Source organism: Lissotriton helveticus, chromosome 5_1, assembly GCF_964261635.1.
Source record: "Lissotriton helveticus chromosome 5_1, aLisHel1.1, whole genome shotgun sequence".
NCBI classification, from domain to species: domain Eukaryota; kingdom Metazoa; phylum Chordata; class Amphibia; order Caudata; family Salamandridae; genus Lissotriton; species Lissotriton helveticus.
In genome coordinates this window covers 1,211,628,663-1,211,650,601 of record NC_136065.1, presented here as the reverse complement: position 1 = coordinate 1,211,650,601, position 21,939 = coordinate 1,211,628,663, and the positions used below count along the sequence as shown (strand labels likewise).

Here is a 21,939-nt window from a genome sequence, read left to right as displayed (position 1 = left end):
GAGTGGGTGATCGATGGGATCTGCGAGATGTAATCCTTTTCTTTTCTTCTGGCTGGACTCAATCCTCGGTTCTTAAAGCCAAGCTGCCAACTGGCTTGGCTCTTAACCAATCAATCTCCTGGCTTTCCCACCTCTGAGTAATAATGTAGGCAAAGTTGGTTTTATGGAGCAGGACCTAACTAAATAATCATCCATAGGTATCACTGCAAATCCACAGAAGAATCCATTAGATTTACGCAAGTAGCATGACCTAAAATACTAATGTCAAATGAAACAAGCACTGGCAAAGCCAATCAGTTTCACTCTGCCAGATTTGAGCGAGAGACATGGGTAGGCAGACAAAATATCAATTTTTAAATATCGACATACAATAATGTTGATGTTTAAATAACGAAGGGACAGAATATAGAAGGTAAGTAATATCGATTTTGTTAATATCGATGGGACAGAATTTCGAAGGTCAGTAATATCTATTTTATTCATATCGATGTTAGTAATATCGATGTTACTAATATCGATGTTAGCAATATCGATGTTACTAATATCGATTTGTATATGATTTTTATGTATATTATTATGTATTTATTATGTATTTTTTTTTAAATGTAATTTAAGTAAATTTTATATTTTAGTACTGTAGCGGGTTGTGGGTTTATAGGGGAATAGGGTGGGAAGTCATTCAATTATACTAAATTAATTATTAGGGTTTATAAATTAATTTGAATTAATTGGTAATTCATTTTTAATAATTGGTAATTAATTTTAATTGATTAATTGATAATTATGTTGTGTAGCGGGTTATGGGTTTATAGGGGAATAGGGTGGGAAGTCATTCAATTATACTAAATTAAATATTAATTTTTAGGAAGTATAAATTAATTGTAATTAATTGGTAATTAATTTATATTAATTGATAATTAATTTTAATTAATTGATTAATTGATAATAATGTTCTGTGGTGGGTTATGGGTTTATAGGGGGAATAGGGTGGGAAGTAATTTAAATGTAATTAAGTAATAATTTATTTTAATTCATTTTGTTAATTATATTATTGTTAATTAATTATTAATTGGTAATTAATTAATAATATTTGGTATTATTTTTAATGTACTTTACTTAATTGTTTATTGGTAGTTATGTTTTTAATAATTATGTATTGGTATTTGTAAAAAGTTTATATTTATTTATTAATTTTTTTAAATATTTTAAAATATACATTTATGTATGAGTATGTTATTTTTAACTTCTACACTATCCAACACTTTCCCTACTGTTGCCCTCTCTGGAGTGGGAATAGTAATTTTTACCCCTACGCTATCCAACACTTTCCCTACTGTTGCACTCTCTGGAGTTGGAATACTAATTTTTACCCCTACGCTATCCAACACTTTCCCTACTGTTGCACTCTCTGGAGTGGGAATAGTAATTTTTACCCTTATGCTATCCAACACTTTCCCTACTGTTGCACTCTCTGGAGTGGGAATAGTAATTTTTACCCCTACGCTATCCAACACTTTCCCTACTGTTGCCCTCTCTGGAGTGGGAATAGTAATTTTTACCCCTACGCTATCCAACACTTTCCCTACTGTTGCACTCTCTGGAGTTGGAATAGTAATTTTTACCCCTACGCTATCCAACACTTTCCCTACTGTTGCACTCTCTGGAGTTGGAATAGTAATTTTTACCCCTACACTATCCAACACTTTCCCTACTGTTGCACTCTCTGGAGTGGGAATAGTAATGTTTACCCCTACACTATCCAACACTTTCCCTTCTGTTGCACTTTTTGGAGAGGGAATAGTAATTTTTACCCGTACGCTATCCAACATTTACTTACTTTTTCTATTTTTTTTACATTTTTATTAATTTGTATTTATATTATTATTTTATGTGTATAGATTTATTTGTAATTTATAATATTTGTATTTATTTATAAGTAATTTAAACATTTGTTAAAGTTTTTATTAAGGAAGTATATATGATGTATTATATGTATATTGTTAATTCATTTTTTTAATTAAATTATGTATATTATTTATTAATTTTAAATATAACATATGTTTAACTATGTTTATTACATTTATAAGTAATATTTAATTCATATTACATATTTATTTTTATTTAAAAAAAAGATATTTTTTAATTACGATATTTTTTACATCAATATTTTTTTTTCGATATTTTTGTACTTACCTTGTTGGAGATAGCAAGTCGATATTTTTGTAATCGACATTTTTGTTGCGATATTTTTGTAGGTCGATATTTTGAATATCGACATTTTGTCAGACATTCAGAGACATGATCGCCTCTGCTAATGACCGACAAGTTGTGACAGGGGAGATGAGAGTGCGGATGAAGACAGGTGGAGTAAATGTAGTTATTTACTCTATGTATTTGACTAATGTGACCATTTCTTTTCACAGGGATAGCTTGTGCACTTGTTGTGAAGTTTGTTACCCACGCCTTATGAATAAAAGGGTGTTGTGGAAGGGGACGATTGAGGTATCTGAACCAGAAACGAGGCCCTGACAGGAGGAGAAAAAAAAATGACCAACCAGTCATTTTAAAGTATTGAAAGCAATGAAAAGTTGTGTTCTATACTTTCAAGATGGCCACCACTGTGTGATACGTATTGCATCATCAAATGCGCCACATGCGTTGCTGCAATGTGATGACAAGGCGCATTACATCATGCAACGTAGCAGCTGGCTTGAAAGTACTGAAAACAACACTGCCATTGTTTTCTATACATTTAACATAGCCAGTTGCCAATCATTTTTTTGCCAATACCGGCAGAGTTTAAAAGCCTTTTGCACTGGCAAAGTCAATAGCAGTTACCACCAAGTACAGGAGGTGCAGTGGATCTAACAATGTGAGAACATCAGACATCACCAAGGCTGCTATCTGGTACCTAGTGCGCTGTGGACGAACATCAGGAGGGAGGGTAAGAGGATTGTGAACAAAAGAAGGGAAACATCCAGGGTACTACAAAGGACACCATCCGGTGCCTGGTCCACCCTGGAGGAGCACTGGGAAGAAGGCAGGCGAGATGCGAAATTCTTGAAGAATCAAAGGTAAGAATATGAGAGTGCTCTGAAAACAAAGACAGGTGATTGTAAGGGTAGCTGAAAGCAGGGATGAGTAGTTCTACCAAACATTGCTACCATACCTGTAACTTACACAGACGTATCTGTTAGCAGGCCTTCGTGGTTACAGTTTGTTAAGTAAATGATCCATACACTTGTGAAATAGCCACATTAGTGTAGTAAGGTGGTATTGTGTACTCAACACATTGATGTCCTTACAACTGCCCTGAGATAAGGCTATCAAAAATACAATAAAATGTTATTGCAGTCACATCTCCTTTTCCTTGCTCCATTTCAACAAAGTGGGGCATATTGCCACCTGGACAGGTTTTGGCCTATTTAGGGCGTAGTGAGCAGGGGCCCTATATCTAGGCAAACCCGTCATCCTTAGTGGGACGCAGAGAGGAAATCAGAAAGGTGATGGGTGGAATGCTTAAATAAATCTCAGCCACTGGCCCTCACTCTATGAGTCCCCTGTGGAGAGCACCCTTGTCAAATCTGCGGCAATGTTAAGTTGTTGGCATATCAACAGCACACTGAGGAGACACAGCGGAATGGTCCCAGGTTGTCAAGATGTCTTCCACTATACGAAGGACTCTTTCCCAAAGCACTCCCGTCACTGCTCAAGTACCAATGGCTCCAGCACCAATAAGTAGGTCATGCATTCCTCTTTCTTCTGCATTTTTTGGGGATTTTTTGGAACAGACCAGATACATTCAAGGCAAAAACCTAACCCTTCGGCCAGAATATATCCAGTTGACACGCAAGGAAGAGGACTTCTCTTTCTTAGAGAATGGCTGCTCAGACTTTCCCCTGAGAATAGTCGCAAGAATGTGCTGATCCGTGTGGTTTCTCTTCCTCAAGGCCTTCAGAAGTAAAGAAGAAGTCCTTAGCCATCTGCCAATGGGACCTTTGAAAGGGGATGTTGAGGTTAGTGCATTGACCACATACCTCATCATCCCCTACAGCTACTGTGAGCGTGGGGAGGGCTTCTTTTGCAAGATGTTTATTTCAGAACTCCTACGCCAAAGAGTCTGTGGGCGAGTGAGGCGAGACTGAAGGCTACCCGGTCTGTTGTCTCACTATCGGCAGAAGAGAGAAGCTTTCACAACCGATGCTGGAAGAGTAACTCATGGAGGCGGCCTCAGGTGAATCCCATTGATGCCTGATGGACCACCCACCCCTGTCAGCCTTCACTGGCCCAGGATATGCAGCCACGCCTCCCACTTTTACTACTGCAGCATCTGGAAGGAAAGGTGCCTAGGCACAGAGGGATGAATACGTTTTTAAAATTTGAAAAATTATACATTGGAGTCCCAGGGTGAGTGCACCCGTGTTCCAGTTTTGAACACTAGTTCCAGTTTGTGTTTTTTTATTAGCTTTCAACCAACAGGACTTCGTGTGTGTTGCCGTGAATGTCCCACAGAGTTAAGGGACAGGTGAATGCACACATGTGGATAAGAATCCGATGATATGATCGTCGATCAGGTGTACTGGAATATACATAGCTGTCCACAAGGGAAGAAAGGAGAAATGACAGAAGGAAAAGGTGAGCGCGCATGCAAATTTCAGCTGTCAGTATGAAAGGCAGGGGCATTATTTGTAATAGAGAACAGTGAACATTAAAAACAATTTAGTATACCATCTCTACTAATGTCACTGTTGTCTACTTTTGATAATCCTTAATAATACCTGCAATATCAATTATATTAAGTATTCTGGCATGCATTCATATTACAGTCCTAATTAAAGTTTGTAATACTTATTTTACTAATAAATGCTGAAGCTGCTGTGTATTTATTGGAATATTATTAACAATAATTATTCCTTTCTTCCTTATAAGTAATATTAATGAAAATTAAACAATATAAAAAAATTACAACTAGTGCAACTAGTACAAATGAATAGGAACAATGATAGAATCAGTTATATTATTTAACTTTCTAGTTAAGTATTCAAATGTTGTTATAGCCCTGAATGAATTTGTTAGTCTACATGTAGCCTTAATTTCATAATCATATTTTTGTAAAATAAACATGCATGCTCATGCTACAGTCGTCCCCTCTGGTTACCACATGAACATGTAAGATTTCTTGCCCAGAACCACTTGTTGGATTCCCCTGAATGCTAACTGGTTAAAACAAGCATTGGTAATGCATCGGCTTCACCTATGTGATGAATAATAAGCTGTTTCTATCAATCACCGTCCTGGACGAAGGAAAGAGCTCCCTGACAAGTATCACAGGAGTGGAGAGGATGTGACACAGTGGCCAGAGTTGCTCACTCGAGAGCTGGGGATCCAAGTTCAAATGTCAGTGGTGCAATATCATGTCATTGTGGGCAAATCGCTCAATCTCTCTGGGTGATAACTTGCACTATATAAACTTGGTGCAAGACGAAAAAGGAGATAGAGGTAAAATGTTGTGAAAAAAAGAGTTCCACCAAAGCGGATATTTCAGCTACGGAAAGCTGATAAGAGAAGCAGACGAGGAACAAGCATTGGTAAATGCAGGAAAATATGCTACAGCAAATAGAAATGGGGGAAAGGACAGGCAAGCACAGAAACCAATAAAAGCCAGGAAAGCAAGGGTGCAGGATGTAAGCCCCTTTTAAAATTTACATTAAGAACAATAGACTTTACAAGCACAGTGCAAGCGCTGTGCAGGCGAAACCTAAACACGGATACTGAAAGCTGCTTACTGTAAAAGACAGATAATTGCAAACTGTGACAAATCTATCTGCTCCACACCACGCCTATCTCTCTGGAAGCACAGATAACAAATTTAGGGCGATGAAATGTGGCCAATGGCAGTTCCAGCTGGAGAGGTAGTAAGGTTCTTCCATGTTACAAGTGTGAAGACCTGTGTTTAGAAACTGTCTCTCCCAGGCATCTGTTCTGCACACATTATGAATGTGTCGGAACAAGGGAGGCCTCTCCTCCTACACGCCTGCACACTCACAAACAACACACACATTTGCATGCAAGCCCAGCACACCCCAAAGATGATAAAATACATCACCCTTGTTGAATGTAAACTAGGTCTCACCTGGCCATGATTCATGAATTACTGAATTTCTGATTTTATGCAGCTGAGTCACCTAGGGCCAGATGTAGGAAGGCCATTACCGGTTGGTAACGGCCGAAATCGGCCGTTACGGACCAGTAATAGGCTTTTGTTATGTAGGGGGCCAATTTACAGATTCGGTAAATACCGAATCATCATTTACCGATTCGTTATTTACCGAATCATCATTTTCTTGATTCGGTATTTACCGAATCGGTAAATAACATGTAGGAAGCACTTTAAACAGTGCTCATGTGCTTTAAGGATTCGTTATTTACCACCAACTATTAGTTGGTGGTAAATAAGGAATACCTTAGAAAATGCAAATCAGCGCATTTTCAACTGTGCCATGTGGCAGACATACATGCCCTTAGGGCATGTATGTGTGCTACATGTGCACACAAGCACTAATCAGGGGTGCAACAGGCTGTCAAAGTGACACCCTGCCACCCTTGACTCTTTCCCTATTTTTTAGAATCGGTATTTACCAATTCGGTAATTGACATTCATTCCTATGGGCCTCGAGGCCCATAGGAATGAATGGCAATTACCGAATCGGTAAATACCGATTCGGTAATTACCGGATCTTAACGATTCGGTAATTCTTACCGATTTTTTATATCTACATAGCAATTACCGATTCGAAAATACCGAATCGGTAAAATTCTGTATTTTCGAATTGGTAATTTACAATTACCTACATCTAGCCCCTAGTTACGTACTTCCTGTTGACAGACATCAACTGATGAAAATGCGAGGCCAGGGGTCTGGCAATGCTACTGCGCTCCATAGCTGATGGCCTTATTGGCCCCCTGCCAGAGGTTCATTTAACAGGGTGGGTTCTACATGGGCACATTCTTATAACAAGCATTAGCAAAAACTACACTTCTAGCTTGCATTCTGAATACATGCCAGAAACCCACACGGCAGCACAATTACTGTATGTAATTTAAATTGCAGAAAGTACTTTATGTTACAAGAACGCATTTATGTTCAGCCAGTGGTTCAGTACATAACCATGTAACCCAGCAGCGGCCCGTGCAGGTAAGAGCGGTGAGGCCGGGTGGGAGGGGATTTCAACAAAAGTTGATGAGGAAAAATTAATAATTTATTTAATATTCCCTTGTGGTCATCAGTCGAATCCCCTCCAACCTGGCCCCATAGGCCGATGCTGATGTAACCATCCTCAATATGCATGGGCTCCTGAATGGTGGATATTGGAGCTCAGTAACAGACAGCTAAAACTTCCCACAGCCAGACACTAAAAGGAGTAGGTGCTGAGAGATCCTGCTATAGGTTTTAAGGTGGTGAATCAGATTACAATCCAATGCCCGAGGTTCAGGTCCATCCTTTGATCTGCAGAATCCTCTTGCCTCTGATGCCAACCTATTAGGAAGCGGATAATCCTGCAGGAGGCCTGTGCGTCACTGCAGCATCCTTAAGGTTCTTGAACTGGTAGATTGTCAGAACTGCAGCATCCTCACGTGAGTTTTAACCCCCTTAGGCTCTGATCTCACTTTAAGAAAGTTATTGTTGTTCCAATGGGACACAGTAGACGTGTTGTGTTGGCCTCCAGTATCACCCATGCTTTCTGTTCTACACATTGAAATCTAAAAACTCATTCTATTATCCTTGAACGAATAATCATGTCTTTGTAGTACCCTAACTGTGCCTTCATTCTTTGCAGGTACTGTCCGCAGGCTCATTTCCCTAGTGCCAGAGAGCTCCAGCATGCATGTGCAAGCAAAGAATTCCTTATCATGCTCATTAACATACTTTCAAGTCAGGTCATGCTGTGAAATGTCTTCACTCTTTAGGTGTGGCTCTCATACCCAAGCAATAATGGTCTTCTCATAAAACCAATTGGCCTTTAGTCTTTATCACAAGCCTTAACAGTCAAGAGCTGCAAGCCCGAGAGCAGCCAAGGACGTAGTTTCACTTTCTAAGACTGCCTTTGCTGAAAGGCCAGTGCAGGTGTCCTCGGATTCCAACAGCGAGTAGTCCCTTCCTTTCAAAGCTTGTCCATTAAGGTCTCAGTAGCCACAGTATAACTATATGGGATCCAGAGCCGACTTTAGGGCAGTGCAACTGGTGCGGCTGCACTGGGCACTGACCTAGGGAAGGGGCACGGACAACAGGGAGTGGGGGGTGGGGGAGGGGTGCCTGAAGCAGAATTCCAAGTGCATCCAGTTTTCAAGCAGCAATGAAAATGTCAAGATAACTCTTGTGATCAATGTTCCTGCTAGAGAGAGAGAGATCAGAGTTTTGTCTAGTGGCAGTTTTGACTCACCATAAAGTAGTGCAGAGGGTTAATGTGCCTGCTGCAAAGCACGCGTACTGTACAGCAGTAGTGGCTGCTATCAGACAGGGGTGGTGGGACAGGGGCAGAGGGGATGAAAAAAGTTTTTTTAAAAACACTTACCTGTGACGGCCGGCCGGCTTGCCGCCACTACTCCTCCGTCCTCTTTTTCCTGACTCCGGTCCCGCAGCAGGATGCAGGCAGCAGTAGGAAGCACTCAGCTCCCAGCCTCCCGATAGCCAATCACAAGGCTGCAATGCAGCATTGTGATTGGTCTGAGCACTGTGGATCGGCGCTCAGCCAGGGAATGGGGGCCTGGGCATGTGCTCCAGGCAGCCTGAGAGGGTCGGCCAAACACTCATGTGCATTAAAGAGTGGGCAAACCACTCCACCCCTGCTCCTCTGTCATCAGAGCAGCCCTGCCCCAAGCGCAAAGCTACAGCAAAAGGAAATGTAAAATGATAACACGAGTTAGTATCATTTTATGTTTCCTTTACTTCACTGCTTTGAAGCAGTGGGGGAACGCTCCTCCGCCTTAACGGATGAGCCGCCACTGCTGTACAGATCCCAAATCTGTATTTTTTGATGGATAGCTGAGTGGATCACTGCTTTTGTCACAGAGATCCTTTTGTTACAGCAGTTCATAAGATACAACCCTGATATAGAACAGTGACTGCTACGAACTATCATCAAAGAGCTGCTTGCAAACTCCATAAAGTAGGTTAGGACGTTATGTGTCTTTCATTATCTATTCCTAATGTTGCTGAAAAGGGTTTCTGTGGGTAGATATACATTCTTATCAGTAAAGCCAGCCTTTACCAGTGCTCTAAAACAAATTACATGCATGTGAGAGAGGGGCTATGGATTGATGAAGGGCACTGTTGCCCGGTAGTCGCGAGGGGATACGAGGACGCTGTCATGTGGTGGTGCCAAAAATGATTATCGCACTGGATGCCAACAGCTCTAAAGCTGGCCCTGATGGGATCACATTAGAGAGTAAAGGCCCATCACCCCGTTCTGCACACGCAACACACCCTTAACAGTGATTGCTGTCTCAGTAAGTACACTGCTCAGAGGGGAGGTGCAAACTGATGACTTATTTTTCATTGCACCCGCATGTATAATACAACGCATGTGCATTAGCAAAGGGTTCCATTTGCATGCTTTGACCCCATGCAAATGAAGGCATACCCCTCGAGATGTGCTGGTGTGTCTTGCATTGACTTGCTCCATATCACAGAAGTGGAGGTAAAAGTATCTGTGACCCCTTCTGCATTACAATAATAACAGGTTTCTAGGCAATTGAAGGGCCTGCGATGTGGCAGGTCAAGCAACACAACAGATAACATAAGCTACAGTGTACTGAGCAAATGATAACAAGGTACATAAACAATTATTTTTCATTTATTATAAAAAACACATACAAAATTAAAACCAATGTGATAAACAATTAAGGGATTGATAACAATATATATCAAATATTGTGGGTCATGGAATGATACAAACAACAATCTATAAAAATCAATATACGCAAAATGATAAAATTCAATACCAGACAAGAAATTATTAATACAACACATTGGTTTTGTTGTTGGTCTCTACGCGCGTTTCGGCGTATAACACGCCTTCTTCTGGAGAACCACTTGAAGATCCTAAAATATATCAAAACGGGGAAAGCAGGATAGCACAAGGAAAATATGTCTTGGAACTAGTATAATCCAGCCAAGTATGAAGGCCAAAGATATATGGCAACTTCAACTGGAAGGAGTTTGGGTGCCAATGTTCATTCTGGAGATCCTGATTGAGACCAGATTTATTTACCCCACGCTAGGCGGAACCTAAAAAAAAATTTGGCGCCAGCAGCTGTCTCATTTTATCAGTTGCATCACCTTTACCTTGCCGTCCAAGACTTATTTACAGCCTCTGGTGTATGCAGGTCAGGAACATAAGGCCATCACTTGGACATCCTGCAATCAATCCCTTTTTGCCCCACACCTTTCTGTGCCATTATTCCAGACACATACCACACAAGATGCCACACTCCTCATCAGTAAGCATTTACCTCAAAGCTCAACAATGCTTACCTCTCCAGCACTACTGTCCGCATTTGAAAAAGCTGGCATCTCTCTGTTGGCCACTGAATGCACCCACCCCATGGTCCAGGAACTTCCCTTATGCTGTCTTGGAAAAGGTAAATTATTTATTTTATTTTAAAAGTTTTATATAGTGCTAGCTTAACCCGTAGATATCAGAGCGCTTTACATACACCCTGTAAAAACAGACGGAAATTGCATTACATAGTAGGCAGGCAGTAAGGAAGCAAACCAGGGTTACAAAAATACAGCATGAAAAATAAGGTGGTTAACACAGTCCGGTCACCAACTATCCTTGAATGTCAAGAGAGAGGAGTAAACTCAGGATATTGAAGTCTAGGTTAGTTGATGTTGGTCAGGAAAGTATTTGTTAAGGAGATGGATTTTCAGGTCCCTTGTGAAACAGGAGAAGGAGGGGTTGCATCTGAGGACTCCAGGGAGAGCGTTCCACATCCTGGGAGCGTTGCCAGAAAACAAACGGTATTGTGTGGTTTTCTTTTTCAGTTTCGGAGGAATAAGAAGGAGTGAGTTGGAGCTTCTCCGAGTTCTGGATTGACCTGCTCTTACCAGTTTGTTGTTCAGGTAGTTAGGGGCCGGAGAGTGAAGGGTTTTGTGTGTGCTGCATTCCCACCTCCTCATCCAGAAGTGACTCAGTAAACCGCCCCTCTGGAATGGCAGGTAGTGAATCAGTCTGAATTATTTTGCGTTTTTATGCAGTAAAGCTAAAGTTAGAAACCCTGTAATATGACAGCTCTGGTTCATGGACAGGCCGGCTTGCTGTCTAGCATCTTCTAATTGGTCATTTTCCAGACATACCACAGGCAGTGGCCCTGTGTAGGTTCCTTGCGTACACAGCTTTCCTGGGGTCCTTGAATGGAACGGAAAAGCCTGTGGAAATCGCGGATGTTAATATTCCGCCTCCTCCGTGCCCTGTATGTGATTTTCCCAAGCCCCGCTGCTCTCTGGCCGGGCAGGCCCGTGCTGCCCTCTCCTGCTGTGCCGTCGATGGCATTCCTTTGCTTCTTGACCTATAGCGGCCCTTCACTGCGTCGCTGGTTGATGCCGAATGCACCGTGACGGTGACGCACTCAGCATAGCAAGTGTACTGAATAGACGGCAGCATCAGGGGCTTCTTTGAAGGCCTTATCTGCTTAGGATATGCAACTAGAGGTAGTGAGAAAGAGCGCAATAAAATGTAACAAATGAAGCGGGCTAGATGGGAGCATACTGTTGTTTAGGGTAATACTGGTGTCTAAATAACTATTTTTAGGCATTTCAGCTATTGCATTCAGTCTTTTTATTGACCTAGAGTTGCACCAGGCAGAGAGAGCCGCATCGATAAATAGCTCGGTGAGCCCCCCTCCCCACATGACCTTGTGTTACGTCAAAGCATAGCTTCTGACAGAATGACAAGGCCTTGCCTGAGTACTTACCTTATGTAGGTGCAGACTCGCTCTCGGAAATGTTATGCAGGTATCACAGCATCTTAAAGGTCAGCTGCTGGCGAACTGTGTCCAAAACAGATTTTTCAGCAAATCGGCATGACCCGGCATCACTGCTGTGTGTGGTAGTGCAGCACCATTGCATTTGGGATCCCCTCTCTTTTAGAGGGTCTCGGAGGATGACGGGGATTATCTGATCTAGTACAGAGTTCCTGAGGCCCACGTTGGGTCTCTGACATGTGGCTGTGTTTCAGTAGTTTACTGTGCCAGATGCTGCCCATAGGTCTAGTAAGATCTTAGCTGCCAGTCTCTCTCTCTCTCTCTCTCTCTCGCTCAGTCAGTCAGTCTCTCTCTCTCTCTCTCTCTCTGTCAGTCAGTTTCTCTCAGTCAGTCAGTCTCTCGCTCAGTCAGTCTCTCTCTAAGTTAGTCTCTCTCTGTGTCAGTCAGTCTCTCTCTGTCAGTCTCTCAGTCAGTCTCTCTCTGTCAGTCTCTCGGTCAATCAGTCTCTCTCTGTCAGTCAGGCTCTCTCTCTCTCAGTCAGTCTCTCTTTCTGAGTCAGTCAGTCTCTCTCTCTCTGTTAGTATCTCTCTCTCTGTCAGTCAGTCTCTCAGTCAGTCTCTCAGTCAGTCTCTCTCTCTCAGTCAGCCAAGGAAGGCCAGCCGCTGGCGGCCCACGGGCCGTACTATGAGTACCACGGCTCTAGACCAACAGTCCCCAACCTTTTATGTGATAAGAGTTATGTATGTACAGTGAAATTCTATTTTTGAAAAGGGGGGTGGTGATGGACAGAGTTTCTGAATGATGCAGAATACTCTTACCAAGTCAATAGATCATGGTTTTAATCCATCACCGTTTTTTAGCTCACTGCACCATCCCAGCTCAGAACCTGGCTATATGCAAATTAGTCTGTTCCTGTCCCAGTGCATGATGGGAACAGGGCAAACCAAACTACCAAGCCAATTCTTATACTGGGAAGGAAACAAGCTTCCGGGGACCGGTTTCTGGCATCACAGCCTTCTTCGGCCCGGCTTGCTTGAATCCTGATGGTGCAATGAGCAAGGGACTCACGTCTGAGTATACCCTCCCACACATGGTGTGGATAAAACCGATTTTAGAAAAGGGGGGTGGTGATGGACAGAGTTTCTGAATGATGCAGAATACTCTTACCAAGTCAATAGATCATGGTTTTAATCCATCACCGTTTTTTAGCTCACTGCACCATCCCAGCTCAGAACCTGGCTATATGCAAATTAGTCTGTTCCTGTCCCAGTGCATGATGGGAACAGGGCAAACCAAACTACCAAGCCAATTCTTATACTGGGAAGGAAACAAGCTTCCGGGGACCGGTTTCTGGCATCACAGCCTTCTTCGGCCCAGCTTGCTTGAATCCTGATGGTGCAATGAGCAAGGGACTCACGTCTGAGTATACCCTCCCACACATAGTGTGGAAAAAACCGATTTTGGAAAAGGGGGGTGGTGATGGACAGAGTTTCTGAATGATGCAGAATACTCTTACCAAGTCAATAGATCATGGTTTTAATCCATCACCGTTTTTTAGATCACTGCACCATCCCAGCTCAGAACCTGGCTATATGCAAATTAGTCTGTTCCTGTCCCAGTGCATGATGGGAACAGGGCAAACCAAACTACCAAGCCAATTCTTATACTGGGAAGGAAACAAGCTTCCGGTGACCGGTTTCTGGCATCACAGCCTTCTTCGGCACGGCTTGCTTGAATCCTGATGGTGCAATGAGCAAGGGACTCACGTCTGAGTATACCCCCCCCACACATAGTGTGGATAAAACTGATTTTGGAAAAGGGGGGTGGTGATGGACAGAGTTTCTGAATGATGCAGAATACTCTTACCAAGTCAATAGATCATGTTTTAATCCATCACCGTTTTTTAGCTCACTGCACCATCCCAGCTCAGAACCTGGCTATATGCAAATTAGTCTGTTCCTGTCCCAGTGCATGATGGGAACAGGGCAAACCAAACTACCAAGCCAATTCTTATACTGGGAAGGAAACAAGCTTCCGGGGACCGGTTTCTGGCATCACAGCCTTCTTCGGCCCGGCTTGCTTGAATCCTGATGGTGCAATGAGCAAGGGACTCACGTCTGAGTACAGTGAAATTCTTCCAGAGGCCCAAATATTAATAGACAAGTGATAGTAACCACATAAGACAAGAATACATTGGTGATCACCAAATACACGATATCCAGGAGTGATTAACAGTGGAATGCCTATACACGGGTAAAACATAACTGCAACAGCTGCAATGCCCCTTGCACCAAGATAATAATATAGCTTAAAATATAGTTTGAAAATTCAATACTTTTTCCCAAACATCAGCTCATGATTTATGAAAATACACACTTTTGTGTCTCAAATACATTCTTTTCAATATTGGGATTCATATATTGGCACAACTAAGCAAAAAGTCCTAATTTAGTTCACTGGTCAGGACACAGGAAAGTTACTTACAGGCAGCTGGAGAGCTACCAGTAGCTCATGAGCTACTCTTTGAAGAAGCCTGCTCCAGACAGTCACACAAAGGGAGCTGTGGTGAGTCTTGCACATCCTGATGGCCTGCCACTAGGCGGATGGGTCTTCCTGAGATAGAGTGGTGGGAGAAGTTGACACTGACACCTGAATACGGCTGTGTTTGTCCTCACATAAACAAGTCTCAACCTTCTGTACTGTGTCTGGAGCCAGGGCAGGGAAAGGTAGGGTATTGTGCACTGCAAAGACTGTCCTTGGAAGTTTGCCTGCTTCAAAGACTTAAATATGTATAAGTACTGGACCTGTGACCCCATATCTTTAGAATGCTTCTGGACTGAGGACATTCTGCCAGGAATAAGAGCTGGATAAGCTGACAGGAAGAACTGCTATTTTGCTGTTTGCTTTGCTGTGTTTGCCTGCTGCTTGCTGCTTCTGTCCTGGGAGTGAAATGAGCCGACTTTGCTTTCTGTATCCTCTTTGCAAGGTTCTCCAAGGGCTTGAGTTGAGCTTGCCTCCTGTTAAGAATTCTCTGAGCCATCAAAGACTTCACCTGGTAGTACTTGGGCTCTTCTGCTGAGAGTCATGACTTGCCAAGTGGTGCAAAATCTACTTCCTGGGTCCCTGGAAGTGTATTTTGGTGATTTCAAGGACGAAGTCCACGCATTGACTCCAAACTTCGTTCGGAAGTGGATTATCACAGCCAAAACTTGACTCATCGCTGCTAACTGCACCGGAGCGTGGTTCCTGCTGAACGCAATGGCTGTGGCTGACAAAGCAGGCCCCAGCTTTTTGTCATATTGCCTCCGAAGAACTGCGGCTGCATGAGTCTCAAGCACCGCATCACCGAAGTCCGTGACACATCGCCCTGACTATAATGCATAGTCTCCATTAACGCTGTGGAATTAGCGCAGTGCAACTTGACTTTCGAGGCATCATCGACACATCATCCCTGGGCGCCATTTTCTTCTACACTGCAAAGCAGTAAGGAACCAAGGCTGCTTGTCCGAAAATGGTGCATCACCTTCCCTGCCCAGCAGTAAAGAACCAGCGGATCACCTCCCCTGGCCAGCAGTAAGGAACCGATGCCTCACCTTCCCTGTAGTTAAGGAACTGACGCATCACCTGTTTTTTCGCCGCCTCACCTTTCTTGCGCCACGCATCGTCTTTGATTTTTGACGCATATAAGGTACTTTGTCCTGATCAAGCACAACCACTGATTCTTAACAACTGGACTTTATTGACCCTTTTAAAATTCATCTCTTGACTTGTGTATTTTGGAATTTTGTCGTTTTGATCTTGTTTTATTCAAATAAATAATGGCTAATTTTCTAAACTGGTGCTTGGGGAGAGAGTGAGAAAGAGGGGGAGAGAGAGAGAGAGGTGGAGAGAGAGAGTTTGTGTGTGATATATATATATATATATATACATATATACCCACACAAATACTTTACAGATTGCCTCTGGGATAAGCCTGACTGCCCTGTGCCAAGCTGCCAAGGGGGGTGAGCAGGGGTTATTTTGGCTATGTGACTCCCTTAGCCTTACTAGCGTGAGGGTCCCTACTTGGACAGGCTGAACACCACTGCCACCTAGGGACCCCATTTCTAACAATCACCACTTTAGAAGAGTAGTTAATCAGTGACACAGAGCAGGCTTCAATCAACCACACATGGCAGGCCTTGGTAGCAACACACAGCAGGCATCAATCAGCAATATAGAAGAGCGTTGTTCAGTGACACAGAGCAGACGTCAATCAGCCACACACATAGCAGGCTTCGATCAGTCCCAAATAACAGGCATCAATTGGGAAGTCAGAGCAGGCATCATCAGGAAGTGATGATGATGTATGACTACAACGCCATTCCTAACTTTATTTTCATAGGCTTGCGAGAAAACATTGAAGTTGTTGCATGGTATGTGTCTGGAGAGGTTGATGAAGTGAGTGTTGCAAGTTTCGCGTTATTTGCTGATGAATAATGTTTGACACTGGGGTGACATTTTAAAGGATTTGCATCACATTCCTGCTTCCAATATATTGCTTGTGGGACAGGAGGTGATTACTCTTTTTGGTTTTTGGCTTGGCGTGGACTTCCACAGCACTCTCTGACAACACGCGTTCCAAACACCAGGAAACTAAAAACACTTATTATAAATATTTAATATTAATCCTAATATTACCCCGAAAGGCTTGGAGTTTTGGCTCGTTTTTATGTTGATTGATTACTCAAAGCTGGAGAAAGTGATGACATTTGCTTTTGAAGTTCCACAAGGAATTTGAACTGGTTAGAGTAACTGAAAAGTAAAACAGGGACGGGGGATCGAGAGGCTATTGGATGGGGGGGAGGGGCGAGGGTGGCGACGGACTTGTGAAGTCAGTAGTGATCTTTTTCCTTAAACGTGGCATAACTCACCCATGGTCAACTCGCCCACATTTTAAAAAAGGTCAAACCTTTTGGTTTTCATCACATTAGTTGACAAAATGTCATGTCTGAACCTGCAATGGGACCTTTAAAGCTAAAGCTAATTCTCTTAATGTCATCTTGAGAACTATAAACTTGACAGAGTGCTAATCCCCCAAACTTCAGTGCATGAGCTTCTAAGGAATATGCCAGAGCAAAGATGTTCAGACGTCTCGCTAAAGGAATCTGTAGAAATCAATGCAGTCCAGTAGACAGCTCTTGTAGTCGGTAGTTTATTCTTCAAGTTACATTTTAGTAAGTTCCAATGTAAGCCTTAATATAAGCCCCACCAGGAGCAGCCTCCTGGCTGCTCAGCCCATCTTCTCCAACAGCTCCACCTTCAAGTACAAACATCCATAACATTCCAAATGACATCATATAGCTAGAGCATCAGGCAGAGAACCAGGGCCAGGGAGATGCATTACATGAGAAGCAGATTACTACAGAATCCTTCATGTCGAAAGGTTGCTTCTTTCGCTCGGGCTCCATCTTGCATTTTGTTTGCTGCCTTGGGGGCAAAATACAAATGGAGAGACCACTACAATACCGACCCCAGTGTCTCTCGATTTGTACTCACTTGTGCTTTCTCAGTCACCACTTATGCTTTGGAATCCGTCTCATTAGTCTGGTGGGAGACACCACAGTTCAGCCCTATCCTGGTAGCCCCAGTTGAAGGCTGGCTGGTCTGGGCTCCCTCCCTGTGACTCCTACTGCCCCCATACTGCTTCATGCCGAAGGAACTGAGCAATCATGTTCTTTCAACCACAGGTCTCTGCTCTGCACATGGGACCTGCATTTAAATTCTGGCCAACGCCTGTAGCACAGAGTATGATGCAACCAACCCCACACAAGGAACACTTACGTAAACCTTCAAAGTTAGATGAAACAAGCCTTGCATACTACGTTGGATTAACAGTACCTATAGGTGACCTTGATAATAAAGTTGCTGTATATGTACAAGTTTCTGAATTTGTAGCCTACATTTACACCAACACACCATCTAACAGTAAGGATGTATGGTAGAAAACTACATAGAGTTTGTGGGTCACAATTAATACCTTTAAAGTGCATATTAGTGCGATATCTCATGCCACAGAATCTGTTTGCCAGGGGTAATAGTACAAAAGAACACTCCTTACATGAACTAGCTGCCAGTGCTTGCAGAGTGTTTTTTATTTACAAGCATGATCAGTGGAGGGTACAAGTGTGCATGTGCTCTGGTACTACTTAAAGGGGCCAGGCGTATTTACGAAGTTGTGACATATCATCACTCCTGAAAACAAAGTGTAGCCAACTGCACAGGAATAGCCTGGTGGAAATATGAGAATGCATAACCTTTCAGCTTTATCATGTGCCCTGAGTGAGGCAAGAAAAAGGATTGCCAATTCCGACCTCTCTTAGAATCCAGGTGTCTCTCCAGACAGCCAGATGTTCTTTCGTCTTCCTGAGTGTCTCCATCTCTGCATTGACCCTGGTATGGCGGGTGGGTGACATCCCCACAAGGTGGGTGTAAGTTGTGGTGTGCATTGATGTCTAACTGACTTTCATTGCAATTCTATGTGCTCATTTCTTAAATTCCCTGTACTTCCCTAGATTGCTTTTTAAAAGAAAAAAAGATGCAATGACTGATATCTCCTTGTTTATCGCTGTTACCCTTGTGATGCTTTGATATGTCATGATCATAGACCAGGCATAGTATGGCATAGAGCACTTTCATAGAGGAGAGCAATCTGGGACAAGGGCCTAATCTCCCTCTAAAACATCCAGTCAAATTCCTTGCCAATTGCTTTGGGCATCCCTTGGTGTCCTAAAGCATCTCAATATCCGATTGGGATTCCAAATCTTCTGGTGGATAAGGGTAAATAAATATTTTTTTACAGTCACTGGCTCAATCAGTCCAGTGTCTCAGTCTCCTTCGTTTGAGACTTTGGAAAACGCTCTTTGACTTTATTTGTGCCTTACGTTTTTTTTGCTGGCTGTGATCACCTAGACCAGGGGGTTGGTATGTTCCTGGAGCTTGTGTTAATATTTTTTACAATCTGGATTTCTAACCCAAAGTCTGGGCACCATTCCCTGCCACATAAGACATTTTGGGGCATATTACCAACAGGTAGAGATAATTATCGATTTTTTATCGCTGCCTATCGCTGGATATGTTAGTGGAGAAAACATGCTAGTAGCAACGTTTTTCTCCATTGTGCTAAAATATCCAGCAATAGCGGCGAAATGCGTAAATATCGCTGAGAATACAGCGATATTCACGCATTAGCCACGAAATGCTCTTAGCTATGTTATCCACCTCCCATTGGATAACATGGCTGAGAACTGATCTGGGCAGGTGTTAGTATTTGGAGATATTTGCGCTTAGCACGAATATTTCCATCGCTACGCCTGCCTTGCTAATAGGCGATAGCGACGTTAGCGACTGCTTTCAGTCGCTAACTGGTTGGGTACGCCCACTTTGCATGTCATTAGCGATAAACATCGCTGACATGCAAAGCGGGCCCCAAATCGCTCGCTATCGCCTAAAAGCTGTTGCTAACATCAGTTAGCGACAGCTTGCTAATCGGGCGATAGAATTATCGCCGCTTAAAGCGGCGATAATTGCCTATCGCCCTGCTTGATAATATGCCCCTTGGTTATCTGCATTTTAGCTTTCATGTTGTCCAAAGAAGATATCCAAACTGTCTTAGAATGTCTGGCACACCCGCTGAATATTTGTTCTTCCCATGGGTCAGGACTCCTACAACAAACATCGCCACCAGTGGTCTTTCATCAGTGGATCGGGTTGCCATTTTCTTCTGCTTAGGAAATTGCAAGTCCGATTCCCATTCTTGGTTCCCATACTCAGATCCCACATATCCAGGTATTTGTTATTGGGGGGATGGTGACCTTGTGGGAATAGGTGAGATCCATCTCTCACAGGAGCAGGGAGGCACTGCATACCATGGTTAAGCATTACAGGATTTCCTGACCCAGGGGTGACCACTTGGACATATTCAAGGACACTATTCTTTTCAATTTGCATGATTGATTAAAGTGCAAACTGCTAGCTATGCTCTGAATTAGTTACAACTGTAAAGAAGAAGGGAAATGACGTGTTAGTGTTTTACTATGTACAGCAAACCTTCATTAAACCAAGCCGGTCTTTCTTCATCTCTGTTCTCCAGCTTCCTCCCACCCAATGCATGTGGTATTTTTCCTGATCTCAAGATGTACTACTTTGGCCCAAACAGTAGTTTGTTTGTGGTGAGAAATATTTGAAACTACGGCCTGCTGCAGGTTTTTTTGTAAATAAATTATACATAGCCTTAATAGGACTGGTGTCGTTTCCTGTGGAGCTAGATACTGCGTAGTGAATGTAATCAACAAACTGGGCGCAATCATAACTGTCTCCCACTTTGCTCATAGGGGGCATAAGTGTATGTATGACACAGTATCTTTCTAGTAAAATAAAACTGCCCTAGTCGAAGAAAAGAGCTCATAATAGCCGTAGAGCATCGGCCATTAGGGCGCCTTGGTTCAGTTGTCCAGTGTTGTATTCAGGTTCATGACATGAATATCACGCAACATGACAGCCAATACCTTCTCCTCAAGGAGAGATCAGTTGACCAAGACAATCCTTTGGCCGGTCCTCAGCTTCGATTACACATGTTGCCTTTCCAGACCTGAAACAGTGTTCGTTACATCTTCGGAACCAAACAGTTACACCCACACCGCGTAAACAGCGAGCTGGCCAGGCTGTGCTAGAGAGAGCAGGAGCGTTGGTTGCCACCACACTAAGCAAAACATAAGCGTAAAACTGATACGTTACGTTAAATTGTGCAGACTGTTTTAAATTCCTTTATCTTTGTTTTTCTCCAGAAATTGATGATGGGAACCCAAGCATCAACAACAATCACAGAGGAACTTCCAGGTGGATGGTGTCACTGGAGAATCTTCTAGAAGATCCAGAAGGAGTTAAACAATTCAGGGTATATAGCGGTCTTTCTTCTTGTGCTACTTTGTTTCTAAATGAAATTATTGTTTGTTGACTCTTTTAAAGTCATACACTTGTCCCTCATCAGAATCAGAGAGTTAAGCCTGGAATGAGTCTGTAAGTCTGCTATGTTCCAAGGTTTATTAATGCATGACTTCAGAAAATTGTGGCTGAGCCTGGCCTCTCACAACAGTATTTGTACATATAGATTGACCTGCTCAGTCTGTAAATTCTGCTGTGTTGAAGCGTCTCCATCTATTCTCATTGTCTAACATCAATTTGCCCTTATATTAGGAATTGGAAAGCTGTTAAGTTCACTCTTATATCTTTAGAATATTTTTTGGGGCATTGGAGCTTGAATTTCTAGGAGACAAACCCCCAATTCTTCTAACTCGTTCACTAGGATAATGATGATCTGAGCGGTTGCAGTAATTCCCAGCATCTGGAGAACATACATACATCAGAAATGATAGTCAATTTTTCTCTGAACAGGCAATTGCCGACCATCACACAAGGCTCGTCCTTTAACATTATGTCTCTTGCGATGATCCCAGACTTACGTGGGGGTAGCACTCTCCGACTGGAGAAATGTCCTCCGGGCTCCTGGCAAAGTCCTTATAATAAGGTTTCTAACCGTTCTGTAGTATAAACAAACAGGTTCAACTGTAGGTGATATTCAAACTTTTAATGTTGTGTTCTTAATGCATCTCGTTGTGTTCACAAGTATACATGCTGTGTTGGCGTTTCAATTCATAAATGCACTCAATTATCCCAATGCATTTCGGCATATAAAACGTGCCTTCTTCTGGGGATACATTCTGTCAACAAAGAAAAAATATATATGTAGATATTCCCTAGTTGGAAACTAAGTTACAAAACTAGAACGTAAAACCATGTCAATTACCGGTGATGGGGGAGTGTGTCCTCGTGATTTATCAAAGGGACTATCAAAATTGCGCGTCCGAAAGTGCTTATGTAAAGTGGAAAGCCCGTGGTTGACATTAGTAATGAAAA

General features: G+C 42.7%; 1 protein-coding gene across 2 annotated transcripts in view; it reads left to right on the top strand.

Moving 5' to 3' along the window:
• RGS10 (regulator of G protein signaling 10) overlaps positions 1-21,939 on the top strand; it is a 159,995-nt gene that overhangs the window by 54,535 nt on the left and 83,521 nt on the right. Inside the window, exons 1-2 of one of the 2 annotated variants that reach the window (XM_078643918.1) lie at positions 4,165-4,635; positions 20,811-20,920. In XM_078643918.1, the coding sequence (XP_078500044.1) occupies positions 4,560-4,635; positions 20,811-20,920 (186 nt within the window). In that variant the 5' untranslated portion in view covers positions 4,165-4,559. Of the gene's footprint in view, positions 1-4,164; positions 4,636-20,810; positions 20,921-21,939 lie in introns of those variants that run through there. The other variant, XM_078643919.1, reaches the window with a different exon arrangement.